The sequence below is a fragment of the Conger conger genome, chromosome 19, assembly GCF_963514075.1.
Source record: "Conger conger chromosome 19, fConCon1.1, whole genome shotgun sequence".
NCBI classification, from domain to species: domain Eukaryota; kingdom Metazoa; phylum Chordata; class Actinopteri; order Anguilliformes; family Congridae; genus Conger; species Conger conger.
Genome location: NC_083778.1, coordinates 5784865 through 5800675, shown reverse-complemented (window position 1 = coordinate 5800675; position 15811 = coordinate 5784865). Strand labels below are relative to the sequence as shown.

Genomic DNA, 15811 nt, shown 5'->3' with positions numbered 1-15811 from the left:
CTTCACGAATCAAACGTGTATACAAATTGTCAATACTATTAATGACGGTAATATTTTAAAACCGTAATGTGATAGCATGTTAATGTAGCTGGCTACGACGTTGAGAAACAGACATGCAGAGACATTATCCCGTTTACCTGTAATTTTCCCACATAAAAAAACGAACAATTGGAACATTCAAAATAACAATAATACATCGGGAATACCTCAACAACATGAATATCATTCGAGGACCCGTTAATAGTAAAATAATTATCTAGATAAGACTTACCAAAAGGAGCCCATGGAAATGATTCGCGCCAGGCGATTTCGAATAGTTAAGGAATCCGCGGTGTAAGGACGTCATTCGTTTTTCTCGGAACAGCGCCGCGAAATCAACGTGCGGCCAAGAATATATCGCATCCGAAGTGATAAGAACTGAATGGGAAAAGTTAAGGAAAGTTAAGCTTAACTATCCGCGGCTTCCGCGCGCGTCCTGGGTTCGAATCCCCATCGGCCGGGGCCTCTCTGTGCGGAGTTTGCATGTTCTCCCCGTGTTTGCGTGGGTTTCCTCCGGGGACTACCGGTTTCCTCCCACAGGACATGCAGGTTAAGCTGATTGGAGATTCTAAATTGCCCATAGGTATGAGTGTGTGAGTGAATGATGTGTGTGCCCTGTGATGGACTGGCGACCTGTCCAGGGTGTATTCCTGCCTTTTGCCCAATGTATGCTGGGATAGGCTCCAACCCCCCTGCGACCCTGCTCAGGATAAGCGGGTTAAGATAATGGATGAATGAATGAATGTAGGCTCATCATCATCTCCTGTTCAAATAAATCAATGAATGCCCAGTGATTTATCATACAATATGCAAGAACCAACTTAAAAACAGGATGCCACAGTTGTTCTGGAAAGGATACTCTTTCGCAACCCCTAATTTCACCGTACAATAAAAGTTGGAAAATGACTGATCGATTTATCCTAAAATTTTCATGATCTAAACATGGACTGTTGTTAAAGAAATCTGTTTCTATATAACTATGCTTTAGATGTAATGTTAGTTTTCAAATGTCATGTGTCAATTCAGTGAACAAATTATTGTATCCAAGCAATTGAAAAAAAAAAAAAGAATTTTGATTATCTGTTTTGAGGCGTGTCTACAGTTTCGAAAAATGACCCAAGGTTCTGAAATTTGTGTCAAAGTGATAGTAAAAAAAACCTCTAATAATATAAAACAAATTTACGGTTTACCTGTAAGAGCCCCATCTCATTAACATATAATCAATCAAACAATAGGAATACTGCACATTCACAATGCCGCATGTGTACTACATCACTACTCTATATGCATATTGTACATTCACAATGCTACATGTGTACTACATCACTACTCTGTAGGCATACTGCACATTCACAATGCTACATGTGTACTACATCACTACTCTATATGCATATTGTACATTCACAATGCTACATGTGTACTACTTCACTATTCTGTAGGCATACTGCACATTCACAATGCCGCATGTGTACTACATCACTACTCTATAGGCATACTTATATCCATCGTTATATCAGGTTTCATGCAATAAATGTGTATTAAAGAAAACCACTTTCCCAGGGTAGGTTGGTGTTAAACTGAATGTGATGTATTCATTTTTAGCTGAATATGTCTGGACATTATTAATCAATGTCCATGTTTCCAGTGATCTGATTTGTTGGTCACATTCTTCTTCCAGTGATCCACTTTGGGTTCATATCTGTTTGCAGTGATTCAGCATGTCTTTATATTCAGTGCCTCGGCAGGAGCTGTAGGATTGCCGTATACAGTAGAGTCACAGTCACAGTCATTGCACTCGCCTCAGTCACAGTCATATACAGTAGAGCCCTGATTGCACTCGCCTCAGTCACAGTCATATTCAGTAGAGCCCCGATTAGAATTGTAGGCGTAGCCACAATAAGATCCGCACAGCCGTTGGGCCCTTGAGCAAGGCCCTTAACCCTGCATTGCCCCAGGGGAGGATTGTCTCCCGCTTAGTCTAATCAACTGTACATCGCTCTGCATAAGAGCGTCTGCCAAATTCCATTAATGTAATCTAATGTAAAAAAAGAACTAACTTACTGGCAAAAGATGGCAGGATGAAATGCATTTTCAGTCATAATTCTGTCTTTTTTATCTCTTAAAGAAGCCAGTGGCAAACTCCTCTTGTTACTGAGCATTTTATGAGTGTGTGAAATTCTGTGTGCAAATGCAGCTGATACGGAGAATGGAGAAATGAAAATAACAAACACTGTGGAAATATATCCACATAACAAACAAGACAAACACTTTGGGGCCTTTCCCCTGTGCCTCCCTCAAGTGAGACAACACTGATCAGTTAAGGGTCCTGCTTTAAATCTCGTGTAACCAACACCAAGATAACCACAAAAAGTACTGCAAAATAAGCTGCAGTGTCCAGGAATGAAACGACTGCACATCACTGCTGCCCCCTGCTTTCAGGCACGGTAACTACAACACGATCAACAACTGCTTTCCAAGAAAGAAAATTATTTATTTGAAATGTTTAATTAAATTAATGTAAATTGTATAATTCCACTTTGCCATCCCAAGAAACATAATATTTGGACATTTCCACAGGCATCAAAAGTAAAACGAGACATTTTCTGTGAAATTAACACACACTTCACTGCCTGACACATCCTTCCACGCGTTCGTGGACCTCTGCCGTTCTGAGCTGTGGTTCAGAAAGACTGGGAAAGGAACACCAGGGAACCCGTCGGAAAGGGTCGATACCGTTTTACTAGCCCCCCTCACGGGTCACACTTCATGACTTCGCGGAGACAGACGGTGGCGTAGCAGGAGGAGTCCAGATCGAACAACAGTGCCAGACTGGGTCCAGAGGGGGGCGCCAGAGGGGCCTCGTGCTCCTCAGGACTGCCGCCAGGAAGCCCCTGCAGCCTGTGTGTGAGGTTCCGGGGGAACGCCAGCAGGGGGCGGTAGCAGCCCGGCACGTTCAGTTTCAGAGACGTGACCCGAAACCTGCAGCTCTGCAAGCCGTCCTTCTCCAGCCGGGCCCGGTACCACGGCCCCACCGCGTTCTCAGGGTACGTCACGCTGTTCCCCGGCATGGGCAGAACCACCTGGAGGGCGGCAGAGGTCGTGTCAATTCATCCCGGGGATGAGCACAGCCCCCAAAGCCAAGAGAAGACACAACATAGCCAGGGAGGTCACGGTAACACAGGATTCGGGCCTTTTTATGCAAAAAAATACACAATGTTCCATCAACATCGTGCCTGTGTGGCAAAAATCTACATTATATATATTTATAACAGAAGGCCAAAACATTATTGTTATCTATATTTCACCTCGTTAATCCGGCTTCTTGATAAAATAATGAACGACATCCATTTATTGTGTTATCGTGAATTACCATATGGCGGAAAAACTAGCTATCAGAAACCAAGTACATTAGCGTAAAACACAGATTTTTTTTTTTTATATATATACATTTATTTTGGGATTTTTCCCTTTTTCTCCCAATTTGGTAGCCAATTGTACCTCGTCTGATTAAATTAGAGCTAGCATTAGATACACCACTCACACCCCGTCCCTCGGTAGCCCGAAGGAGAGCGACACGCCTTCTTCAAGCCGTCTCGTCTCATGCTCGTGACCGTGATTCCGAGGCACCCGAGGTGCTTTATTGTGCAGCGATCCGCTCACCCTACCAAGTCCCTCCCTCTGGAGCAGCGAGCCAATTATGGTGCTGCATGTGAGCCGGCCAAACTTGGCTTTTGGCAGGACCGGGAATCGAACCCCGGTCCCCGGTGTGCAAGTGCAGTAAACTGCAACCGCAAGTCTGCTGCATCTTAGCCTGTTGCGCCACCACGGCCCCTAAAACACAGATTTTGACATTACCAAACCCATCACCCTGAAGTCATACCAAGCCCTTTGATCCTAAATAATCATTCAGAAGCATCTACACAAAGGATCTTGTCACAAACTGGATCTGTATAGTGTCTGTTCAGTATCAACTAGTGTATAATAACAATAGAAGAGTAAAACTGCACGTTTTAGCTGCAAAGCTTCTCCTCCACTCCAAGTTGAACACAGATTATGTGCAGTTGGGCATGTTGAATTAACGGCCCATGGGAAAACATTCAAATTGTGTTCACCATGTTTAAAGAAGGCGGTGGGTAGCACTGCAAGGAGGTCCTGGGTTTGAATCCCGGTCGGTCCTGGGTTTCCTCCGGGTACTCCGGTTTCCTCCCACAGTCCAAAGACATGCAGGTTAGGCTGATTGGAGAGTCTAAATTGCCCGTGGGTATGAGTGTGTGAGTGAATGGTGTGTGTGCCCAGCGATGGACTGGGTGTATTCCTGCCTTTCGCCCAATGTATGCTGGGATAGGCTCCAGCCCCCTTGCAAAAAGCTGAGTTTTCCCCCGGCTCTCGTGGAGCGGCGTTCATTGGCTCGCTGCTCCAAGGGAGGGACTTGGCAGGGTTAGTAGGATCGCCGCGTACAACAGCACCTCGTGCTCGGAGGAACGGTCATGGGCTAAGAGACGAGACGGCTTGGAGAAGGGTCGCTAGATCCGACTGGGCCAACCAGTGTATCCCCAGCTAAACACTAATTGGATTAGCTAGGGTACAATTGGCTACCAAATAAATAAAATAAATAAATAAATAAAATAAAAAAGATGGAGTCAAAACAGAGGGATGAAACTAACCTGACGGAGGGAGAACACACAGCCCGCCTCTTCTTCGGCTGTCACAACGTGAATCTGAGGGACAGGAATGGCAAGGAATTCATTTACGGAGCCGCCCAGGCTAGCAACCAACTACAGATAGATGTAAACAGGAGGTTAACTGGGAGTACACGGTTGCCAAGGGCGTTGTCATGGAAAGGTCAGAGTTCAGGAAAGTGGTGGACATTGATTTCTCCACAGCTAATGGGCATTTGTTTTTTGGAATGTTTTCTTTCTTTTCTAAACGCAATATTCAAGAACTGAATTCCAATGGGCGGCACGGATGGTGCAGTGGGTAGCACTGCCGCCTCACAGCAAGGAGGTCCTGGGTTCGAATCCCCGTCGGCCGGGGCCTCTCTGTGTGGAGTTTGCATGTTCTCCCCGTGTCTGCGTGGGTTTCCTCCGGGTACTCCGGTTTCCTCCCACAGTCCAAAGACATGCAGGTTAGGCTGATTGGAGAGTCTAAATTGCCCGTAGGTATGAGTGTGTGAGTGAATGGTGTGTGTGCCCTGCGATGGACTGGCGACCTGTCCAGGGTGTATTCCTGCCTTTCGCCCAATGTATGCTGGGATAGGCTCCAGCCCCCCTGCGACCCTGTTCAGGATAAGCGGGTTCAGATAATGGATGGATGGATGGATGAATTCCAATGAATAACCAATTAGCAAATTATTAGCAAATTCGTTTCACCGCACTCAAATCACATGCCGCTCATGTGACCTCGCACCCGAGAGGGTTAACAGACGATCCTCATACAACGCTGCACCTCGAAGCCTGAAAACATTTCGGGACCCGCTGTCTTCTTCGACGCGCCTCTCACCTGCTGGGGAGTCTGCCCCTCGCCCTGGCCCCTCTCCCCCGGGGCCCAGACCAGGTCTCCCCGCAGGGCCGAGGGCCCGTGGCCCAGGCAGAGGAGCCGGTAGGCGGTTGCCTGGTTCCACACGCGACTGCAGTAGGCGTGGATGTAGAAGATCCGCACCCCGTGCGGGAGGCTGAGCCAGGCGCGCACGCACCCCTCCCGGCCCGTCCCGTAACGGTGCAACGCGCGGAGCATCAGCCTCTCCCGAACCCGCTGCTCCGGCATCAGGGCCAGGCTCTCTCTGGCACTGCCTGCAACACAGTTTTCATTTCTGTTATTGTTTTTGAGTCTGTTATTGCCGTTTGCCAACATGAGGGCCAGACATCAGCTGAGACGGTCAAGGAAGCCATTATGTGCCTGAGAAACAAGAAGGGCTATAGTGAGCCAGCCTGGTTCAGCTCTACAGTGGGAAAGGGCTATAGTGAGCCAGCCTGGTTCAGCTCTACAGTGGGAAAGGGCTATAATGAGCCAGCCTGGTTCAGCTCTACAGGGGGAAAGGGCTATAGTGAGCCAGCCTGGTTCAGCTCTACAGTGGGAAAGGGCTATAGTGAGCCAGCCTGGTTCAGCTCTACAGTGGGAAAGGGCTATAATGAGCCAGCCTGGTTCAGCTCTACAGTGGGAAAGGCCTTTTCTCACCTGTCTGGAGGAAGTGTTTCTTGGCTCGGTTCTGGAGGTCGTCCCCTTCATCCGGGGTGAAGAACAGCTGCACAGCTTCCACCTGAGAGGGAGTGAGAACAAAGCGAGCATTCAAACCATTACTTTAGTTTTTCCTCAGGCAGAAAAACCATGTCCCCCAGCAAGCCATACTGGGGAGTAACTGAACAGATTTTTGGTGTTCATGTTCAAGTGGCATTTCACATAAAAATGAATGTGTTACATGTCGAGCCGAAGACTTTTTTTTTTTTTTTTTTTTTTTTTTTTTACGGCCATGGTGAAAAAAGCTAAAATAAAAGTCCCTACCATTTCCTCTTTGAGAAGAGCCAGCCCAACCTGGTCAGTCTTCACCCTCTGCCCTGCACCAAACCTCTGGGGTCCATACAGATTCACGAAGCCTTTCACCTGGAAGGAAATGCACACACGAACAAAGATATGTCCACACCAGATTTGCTTCACGATTTGCTTCACTAAAAAGCCATCATCGTAGAAAACATTAGCAGAGATCGAACCAGACGACACAATGAAGAGGTGTGATTTCTGTGAGCTTGGCTGTGGCACCTTGACGTTGTCCAGAGCTTCCTGGACGAGGCGTGGCAGGTCGGCGGTGGAGTCGGGAGTGTGGGGCCGGAGGTCCCGGACGACCAGCTGGAACCGGTTCCCCCTCAGCCTCCCCAGGTGGAGGGGCTGGGAGACCGGGCGGACGTGAGAGAGCTGGATCCCCTTCTTCTCAAACTCTGGCCTCCTCTGCAACAGCCTGCTTACACACACACACACACACATATGTATATATATACACATACACACACACACACACACACACCAGTAAACACCCCCATTTGTACATGCTACACAATATACACAATTACCTCATGAGCACACGCATCCATACAGGCTACTTACAGATGCAACTTCCCCCAAATCAGAACGTAGTGCATTCACCACGAAACCTAATTTAAGCCAACTTTAAGCACGAGGAGACAAAAATACGCAGGTATATCAGCTCCCCCCGACGCCGAGAACAATCTAGAACAGCAACGGGTACCCCACCGCTCCGGGGAGATCTTCTTCACCACCATGGACTGGTGAGTGAGGGCCCGTTTGTCCTTGATGCCGGCGTAGGTGAAGTCGGACGGGAGCACGCCCAGCATGGCGGCCATGTAGCTGATGGCCTCCAGCGTCTCCAGGTTCTCCTTCCGCAGAGTAAATCCTCAGAGGAACAACACGCTCAGACGTCAAATTAAGCGGTATCCCCACCACAAAAAACTTTCAATTTCAAAATGCAAACATCAAAAAGCAAGCATTTTTGAAACACGAGCTCAATGAGAGGTGTTCTTTACTATTATTTATCAACAATTGTACTTTGTTGAGTAGTACTAGCTATACTAGGGGTGCCCAATCTTATCCAGAAAGGGCCGTGGTGCAGGTTGTTGTTTTAGCACAGGACTAAGACAGCTGATTCTACTCAAGGTCTTGATTAAAGACCATGATTAGTGCATTAGTATAATCAGGTGTGTTACTGCTGGGTTAAAACAAAAACCTGCACCCACGTCGGCCCTTTTAGGATAAGATTGGACACCACTGAGCTATACTATAAGACTTATGCTATTGTACAACATACTTTAAGGTGTTCCTTTACCTGTGTAAATCACACTCTCTTCCTGACAATCGGCAGCCGTCCTCTTCTTGGCTGGTTTTGATCTGGCTCTGAACCGGACAGTGATCGCAGTTTTCTGCAATCCAGGACCAGAGACGTCGCTGAAGCTCTTGGTTTCCACCAGCTTACCGAAACGTTTGCTGACAAAATGATGCACCGCCTTCCTGTGCTCTTTGCTATCGTCCTGTGCGAACGTGAACGACGCATTGGGGACTTTGGCGTCAATGAACCGAAAGAAATCTTCAGCCTCCTCCTCTGAAACCAGGCTTGCCAGCTCTCGATAATCGGGGTCCTCCTTCACGAGAACCTCGGTCTTGTTCGTCAGGGTCACTAAGAACGGGAATAAATGGCGTACGGCGCGATGCACGGAGGCTCTCTGGTGCTTCTCCGCAAACGCGCCCAGGAATAGTTCTGTCCTGTCCGCGATGCTGTCCCTTCGGGGTGCGTCGCGCACTGACGTTGCAAACCGCTCCAGTGCTTCGTTCGCAGCCGGACCCAAAACTGCCTCCAGATCAAAAGCCTCTTCACATTCTCCTGCGGCGGTGTCCACGTTATGACACTCTACCGCGGCGCAGCAAAGTTCCTCTGGTATGCAATCCGTCTTTACTTTGACGTCCTCTGTAGTTAACGGTGTTAAGTTTCCCTCGATCTTTAACTCGCCACCAGGACACATCTGCCCGCTGCTATCGTACAGCTGTGAGGAGACATTATCCACCAAAGTCGTTTCGGTTACTAACTGACCACTGATATTTATTTCAGTCACTGCAAAGTCTCTGGTTGAGTTTTTGATGCTACCAAAGAAGCCTTCGTGATCAGACATAAAGCACGGCTCTGAATCGGAGTCGCTCTTCGCCTCTTCCTCCATTCCGATTTCAGGACGTCCCGGGAGTTCTGTTCAACAAATGAGTTAGGTATGAGAAACCATCATATGCCCACGATATGGTTTAAAATAGCATTTTATTCGAGTTCGGATGCACAACAACCTATTCAAACAGACGCAGTCATGTCAATGGAAATAATCATATTACAAACCAGCACACAAAACAACTGATAAAATGCATATACAACATAATCACCGAACAAGCTGAGACAATCGCGCAAAAGATCAGTACTTACTATAAACCTAATCTGTCTCAAATATGAAACTTCTTCATACCTCACACCTTAGTTTACACTGTACCTTGGCGCACACAATCCATTCAAAAACAGTTCAACACTCACATGGGGGTGCCTACTACTTCCGTGTCACGTGAGATTTTAAAGGGGATGTCCATGTTTACCGCAGGCCGATACAATACATTTAAAGGTGAAAACACTTTCAATATTTCACAGGGAAGTTGCTCAATTTTGGAAACTACGAGGCACCATTATTAACATATATTTTCATGGCACAGCATCACATAAAGTTTCGTTTTTCAAGCGATTGTGTGTGCTTTTATAACTAATGTAAAGATAAGGGCAAGTGTTGACAGTTGTGATGTGGTTCGTCATAGTTTGACATTTCAACTGACAATTAGAGGTAATAGTTGACGAAACTGAACTAAAATAGGTAATTTGACGGTAGCGATACCGGAAAGGAAACTGAAGAGTCTATGTCTATGCTATGTGTTCGTTTCTAGTGTTTCAAGATACGTCTAAAAAATCCGTGCGGATACGATAAACTATTATTAATGAATAAGACAAGCTTCCTTGTTAAATTATGTCTGGTATAAAGAGATTATACGCGTGTGACGTAACTTACATGTGTCTATATTCAATAATTTAGGATGAGTCAAGAAATATCATCAACGACATTTGTCCGGAGCCTCCAGCATGGCACACTGCGTCAACTGTCCGATTTTTTGGACCCACAAGACAGCTGGAAGAAGGTCTTGGCGGCTATTCATAAACCGACTGGGGAGCCGAGATACACACAACTTCATCTCAGGTAACGGTACATCGTCATCGCTAAGTAACACGCATACTCTCCTCGACTGAACTTCAGCATAACATTTTGCCAAATAATTACACCCACTTCCTTTGATTTAACTGGAAGGAAATCCCGAATGTTACTGGTTACGAATACTGCAATATTGCCTTCCGATAATTATTCAGCGACCCCCATATACGCCTGTATCGCGTCACTCGCTAATATTTGTGTGCAGGCGATTTGAAAGACTGGTCTCGATGGGAAAAAGTCCTACCATTGAACTGCTCTATGACTGGGGCACCACGAACTGCACAGTGGGGGAACTGGTGGATATCTTCCTCAGACACGAATTATTGGCGGCAGCGAGTGTTCTGCTTCCAGGTAAAAAGCAGCCATTGTGTTTTACAAGCTACTCAGATAATGTACCATTTTCCTATTGCTTTACATTAGATATTAAAATTACTTTAATCATTCCCATGTGTTGCATCTGGTGTGGCCACTTCAACAGGCCTACGTCTGTTTAAAATGTGTTGCAACCAAATTGTCCCCCTGGGACAATAAATATAATATTGACTGGAAAGTATGTACATGTGTTCTTATATTAGATTGGTCTTCTGATATAAAAGGTTGGTGGAGAACACGCCTTAGCACAGGATGGGAATTGCGAGTACAGTAGTGTTATTCAGGTGTTATAAGCTGTGACGGTTGCTTAGCGTTTACACGTACACTTCGGTGTTTTGATGGATCTGCTTTTCATTCCGTTTTGTTCAGACAAATTTCAAATGGATGCAGGTGTACAACGCCATGTTCCGGTACAGGAAACCGTTTCCCCGAGTAGCCAGGCAACGCGTCTGTTTGACCAGAAGGAACAGGCCAGTGACTGCCCACTTCCTGACAGCACCACGAAACCCTGGGAGGAGGAGGAGCCTGACGACACGGGTAAATTAGGTTCCAATTAGGTTCCAATTAGGTTTCAGTTAAGTGTGTTGGACGGTGCAACACGCATTTCGTCAACGATAGTACTTGAACTCATACATATTAAAAAATAACCTTTTAAACAGATGATAATGAAACCAGAAGATTCAAGTATGTTTTTTTGTTTCTATAAAGTAATAAAGTTGATTGCTTGGTTTATTACACCCCGAGGAAGGCCCTGTGAGGCGGAAACCAGTCAGCGTTGTTATGGGCATCTATATCCTAGATATTGTTGTTTTTATTGGCTGTTGTTGTATTCTAGCTGCCAACAGTGGTATGCTAGTTTGAATGTTAATTGTACTCTTCAAGGGTTCTGAATTTCTGTATGTTTACACTAGGACTCGGAACTGTACTGTCGTCTCAGGTCTACTTTTGCACTTGTTCTTGTGATTGATTTGCACTTTGTTGTACGTCGCTCTGGATAAGAGCGTCAGCTAAATGCCATGTAATACCATGTAATAATGTAATGTAAGATATGTCCAGCATTAGGGGGTTAGGTTTAGTTTTTCCCAATTTTCCAATTTCCAGTGTGGCTACAGGAAATGGCAAATGAAAATTAATCGAATAATACATTAAATAAATCTCAAAAAAATCGAAACACGTCGGTGAAGTGACGCGTTTGGTCGAATCGTTTCTCTCCTTTCCAGGATTCTACAGGTTTTCCTACGACAGGCTAGCGAAAATAACGAGCAACTTCGACGAGCGGCCGGCATCGGAAGGCGGGCGGCGTCTGGGCGAAGGAGGGTTTGGCGTGGTGTACAAGGGCTGCTTTAACGGGAAACAAGTGGCGGTTAAGAAACTCAACTGTGTAAGGGCCTGTTCTGACCAAATGCGCATGGTTCTGAAAGGCAAAGAAACCAATGCAACTGCTGCTCAGTTTTGTTCTGGATAAAATGTTGGACTTACCACCGTTTTATCATGTCAACAAGTACTGAAAGAAGAAACGCAAGGTTTAATGAAGAACATACCACAGACACAAGATTACCATTTTTTAAACTTAACTTGCTTGTATCAAAAAGTATTCTCTGAGGTAATATCGTGTTGTCACATTGAAAAAACCCAGGCGCTGTTTTAAAACTCAGGGGAACGATTACGGTTTTTTTTCCTTTGCAGGTGGATGACATTTCCCCCCAGGAGCTGAAAATTCAGTTTAACCAGGAGATTCAAGCACTGAAAATGTATGCATCTTTAGGCCAGTTCCAATGTGAAACTGCTACACTAAAGTATAAGCAAACAGACAGTCTCTGATGACAATGTAGAATTGAATGCGTTTGTACATTGGTGGTATGAAAATAAGATTCACACAAAAAGACCAATATGAAGGGGTATTTTGTGCCATTATCAGACCTGGGTCAAATACATAAGAGGACCAGAAGGTGGGGTTGGCACTTTGTGAGAGTGTTTCATAGGTTCTAATGCAGCAGACAAGCCAAAACAATTATGTATTTGACCCAGCTTTGGACATTACTGAACCAGTTGGTAGGATAAGTGACTGTTAGTGATTTTTGAGGTACTCGGTGTCATTTTGTTGAGCAGTCATGGGAGTTGATTTTTAGTGCGAGTAGATTTTAGCACGTGGTCAGTAGTGTCATTTTTATGGCATTATTGATTCTAGGGTTGATTGTAGGTTATTTTTGGATGAATGGTCATTTTAGAGTCAGCGGTCACAACAATCTCTTGGTGAATCGACACCGTGTCCCCCCCCCAAAAAAGAAAAATGCACTTATGATGACAACTATGTTTTCAACAGCATTTCATGTGTATTTGGCTAGTTTCTGGATGTGATGCTTTGACTTATGGTAGAACCTATGCACTTGTAAGTCGCTTTGGATTAAAAGCGTCTGCCAAATGACTAAAATGTAAAATGTGTGATATTAGGGTGGACGGTTTTTAGAGGGAACACTCACTGGATTCTATGTTAGACTAAACTGTCACTATTTAATGTTAGGCTAAACTGTCACTATTCATTGTTAGGGTAAACAGTCTATGTATTCAACTTTAGGGTGACTGGTTTTTCTTTGGTCTCAGGTTGAAACATGTGAACCTGGTAGAGATGGTGGGCTTTTCATCTGACAGGGATCATCCCTGCCTGGTGTATGAATTAATGGCTAACGGATCGCTGCTGGACCGGCTAGCCTGCCTGGTGAGTGATTACATCACCACGGTACTACATTACATCACTATTGTACTACACTACACTACATTACATCACTATTGTATTGCATTACATTACATTGCACTACACACTACATTAGATGAATACTGCATTACCTTACACTACATTACTACTGTACTACATTACATTGATGCGTTTAGCAGAGGCTGCTGTGATCAAGAACATACAAAATTTTCAGACAAATAACAGAAGTGTGTCAGAACAGATAGTTGTAGTCAGTAAACAAACCTACAGCATAAGAGTGCACCATGCGATTTGATTTGAGCATATGGTCTTAAAATGTCTCTGTGTGCGTGTACAGGGGGGGAGCCCTACCCTGTCCTGGAGCAGGAGATGTGCCATCACCGTGGGAACAGCAAGAGGTCTTCAATACCTGCATGTCAACCATCACGTTCACAGAGACATTAAGAGGTTCTTCATCTCTTGTACACTCCACACGGTGTCCTGAGCACTGCTGTTCTGGACGTTTGTAGAAGGTTTTGGGATGCCGGTAACATGCTACCGCAGGGGTAGACAACCCGGGCCCTTGACGGCAGTGACGTGTCTGGTTTTTGTTCCATCTGAGCTTGATGGAGTAAAATCTCAATATTCAAAACGGTGAAAGGTTGAGTGCCTCCAGCACATGGTCAGCTGCATTCATTAACCTTGATTAATTAAAATGAGTCCAGTTATGTTGTTATACGTCTGGATGGAGCAAAAACCTCTCTAGATTTCTTCCAATTTCGAAACAAATATGATCTGATTACATATCAACAAGGACGGCCCTGTCTTTGGGAGTTCTGAACTACAGCCGTAACCAACAGACAAAGTGATAAACGATTTCTCCCTTCCCCCGCCAACAGTGGGAACATCCTGCTGGACGAGGCGCTGGGGCCCAAGATCTCCGACTTCGGGCTGACGCGGGGCTCGGCCAGGCGGGGCTCCTCCACGGTGCTGACGGAGAAGATTGTGGGCACCACGGCCTACATGGCACCGGAGGCCATGAGGGGCGAGATCAGCCCCAAGTCCGACGTCTTCAGCTTCGGCGTGGTACGGTGCTCCGCCTTCTCCTGCTACCATTTACGCGTCTGCTCACAGTTAGCGGCGTCTGCTAACGGCATGTGCTAGCTGCTAACGGCTTCTGCTTGCTGCCAATGGCGTCTGCTAGCTGCTAACGGTGTCTGCTAGCAGCGCCCTCCTGTGGGCTTTGGTGGAACTGCATGTTGAGCGTTGTGACCTTTTTGGCAGGTGCTGTTGGAAGTGCTGTCTGGACTTCCGCCGGTAGACGACAGCCGCGAACCACAGTTTTTGGTAAGCCCTTGGATAGGAGACAGCCCGCCCACCCCCCCCACCCACCCCATTGACTTTACAGACATTACATTACACTATAGTCATTTGGCAGACGCTCTTATCCAGAGCGACGTACAATAAAGTACAAATCGGAAGCAGGGACAAGTGCGCCGAGAACCCAAGAGGGAAGTACGGTTCCAAGTCCGAGAGTGATCACATAGATAAAAACTTGAACCCTGATTAATCAGATAACGATCCAAGTAGCAATACCACGGTTGGCAGCTAGAAGACTGTTAAGGGGTGTCTTTTTGAGAAGGCGGGGGGGCAGGGGGTGTAGAGTGTGTCAGGAGCAGGGTGGCCTGTGGCGTAGTGGTTAAGGTAAATGACTGGGATACACAAGGTCGGCGGTTCGATCCCCGGTGTGGCCACAATAAGATCCGCACAGCCGTTGAGCCCTTGAGCAAGGCCCTTAACCCTGCATTGCTCCAGGGGAGGATTGTCTCCTGCATAGTCTAATCAACTGAACATTGCTCTGGATAAGAGCATCTGCCAAATGCCATTAATGTAATGTAATGTAATGTAAAGACCGCTTCTCCTTTCAGCTGGAAATGAAAGCAGAAATCGAGGATGAAGACATGACGCTGGAGGACTTTGTGGACAAGAAGATGGAGGACGGCGAGCCGTTGGCCGTGGAGAAGATGTTTTCATTGGCTCGGCTCTGCCTGAACGACAGGAAGGGGCGGCGGCCGGACATTGCCCAGGTACGTTGCGCGTTTCTCCACGCTGCATTCCTACACAATGTTTTGGTACAGCGTCGGGCCGTCAACTGTATATTTTGAAACCCGAATTTAAGGACTATTCATTCAGCCGTTGGTGAGTCAACATGTCAATGAGCCTTTATCAATGATAGGAAGGGATTTACAAACAATGTTTTAACACAAAATTGTTACCTCTACCCTATACTATGACAGCAAAACATCACCAAAACAACCCTATTTATTTTTTTCTGCTTCATTGGCTGTCCAGACCCACTTCCAGAACTCTAAATGTTAAGACTTCGTACTCAATTGTAAAACGAGATAAACGGGATTACGACGTTCGTAAAATTAGCAAACATTTCTTCATGCTTAGCGCCACGGCATGTCAGTTCACGTGACGGGACTGGAGCTTAACACGGGGTGTTGTGAGACGCATTAGAGAACGCAGGCCTGTCGTAGTCTATGTGCAGATCCTCTCCGCAGGTACTGAGGCAGCTGGAGGATGTCCTCACAACATCAGCTGAACATTAAGAGCAGAGCCCTCTTCACAGCAGGAGAAACCCCTCACCATGCAACTCACCTGGGGCCCCGAGACCTGATTTTTTTTTTTTTTTTTTTTTTTTTTTTTGCATTCCTGTAAATTGTGAACCTAGTCTTAGTCATTTAAAAGTGGAATTTCTGGTTTTAAGAAAATTAATAACCTCCAGGAAACAATTATGTGCTTTTACACTGAGTATAATAAAAACAAGAAAACGACAGTTGTGTTTAGAAATGTTTTTAAATATCGGCAAGGGTTATTTCAATATTTTATTCTTTTTTATTTTTTTTAAACATTT

General features: G+C 45.8%; 2 protein-coding genes across 7 annotated transcripts; one reads left to right on the top strand and one right to left on the bottom strand.

Annotated features, from left to right (window-relative positions):
- Positions 1-2552: 2552 nt before the first annotated feature.
- pus7l (pseudouridine synthase 7 like) lies at positions 2553-9767 on the bottom strand. 4 transcript variants are annotated; one of them, XM_061229021.1, is made up of 9 exons: positions 9630-9767; positions 7871-8779; positions 7282-7441; positions 6793-6988; positions 6538-6636; positions 6214-6295; positions 5539-5828; positions 4704-4757; positions 2553-3119 (listed from the first exon to the last, which is right to left on the bottom strand). In XM_061229021.1, exons 2-9 carry the CDS (start codon positions 8751-8753, stop codon positions 2790-2792), a joined length of 2094 nt encoding a protein of 697 aa, XP_061085005.1. In that variant the 5' UTR covers positions 8754-8779; positions 9630-9767; the 3' UTR covers positions 2553-2789. The 4 variants fall into 4 exon arrangements, with proteins under 4 accessions (XP_061085005.1, XP_061085009.1, XP_061085006.1 ...); XM_061229025.1 differs by lacking the exon at positions 9630-9767 and adding an exon at positions 9110-9141; XM_061229022.1 differs by lacking the exon at positions 9630-9767 and adding an exon at positions 9005-9123.
- irak4 (interleukin-1 receptor-associated kinase 4) lies at positions 8641-15731 on the top strand. 3 transcript variants are annotated; one of them, XM_061229028.1, is made up of 12 exons: positions 8641-8799; positions 9654-9815; positions 10033-10178; positions 10569-10736; positions 11420-11580; positions 11886-11950; positions 12801-12915; positions 13250-13359; positions 13791-13977; positions 14176-14238; positions 14820-14978; positions 15459-15731. In XM_061229028.1, exons 2-12 carry the CDS (start codon positions 9655-9657, stop codon positions 15504-15506), a joined length of 1383 nt encoding a protein of 460 aa, XP_061085012.1. In that variant the 5' UTR covers positions 8641-8799; position 9654; the 3' UTR covers positions 15507-15731. The 3 variants fall into 3 exon arrangements, with proteins under 3 accessions (XP_061085012.1, XP_061085011.1, XP_061085010.1); XM_061229027.1 differs by lacking the exon at positions 8641-8799 and adding an exon at positions 9220-9407; XM_061229026.1 differs by lacking the exon at positions 8641-8799 and adding an exon at positions 9220-9437.
- The last annotated feature ends 80 nt before the right edge of the window (positions 15732-15811 follow it).

Excerpts from the sequence above, each read along its gene's own strand:
- irak4 (XM_061229028.1), top strand. The coding sequence starts at position 9,655 with ATGAGTCAAGAAATATCATCAACGACATTTGTCCGGAGCCTCCAGCAT. Across the intron at positions 10,737-11,419 it reads GGAGGAGCCTGACGACACGG|GATTCTACAGGTTTTCCTAC; the intron begins GTAAATTAGGTT and ends TCTCCTTTCCAG. Across the intron at positions 12,916-13,249 it reads TGGACCGGCTAGCCTGCCTG|GGGGGGAGCCCTACCCTGTC; the intron begins GTGAGTGATTAC and ends GTGCGTGTACAG.
- pus7l (XM_061229021.1), bottom strand. The coding sequence starts at position 8,753 with ATGGAGGAAGAGGCGAAGAGCGACTCCGATTCAGAGCCGTGCTTTATG. Across the intron at positions 7,442-7,870 it reads AGAGAGTGTGATTTACACAG|GATTTACTCTGCGGAAGGAG; the intron begins GTAAAGGAACAC and ends TGTTCCTCTGAG. Across the intron at positions 3,120-4,703 it reads GTGTGTTCTCCCTCCGTCAG|GTGGTTCTGCCCATGCCGGG; the intron begins GTTAGTTTCATC and ends GCCGCCCTCCAG.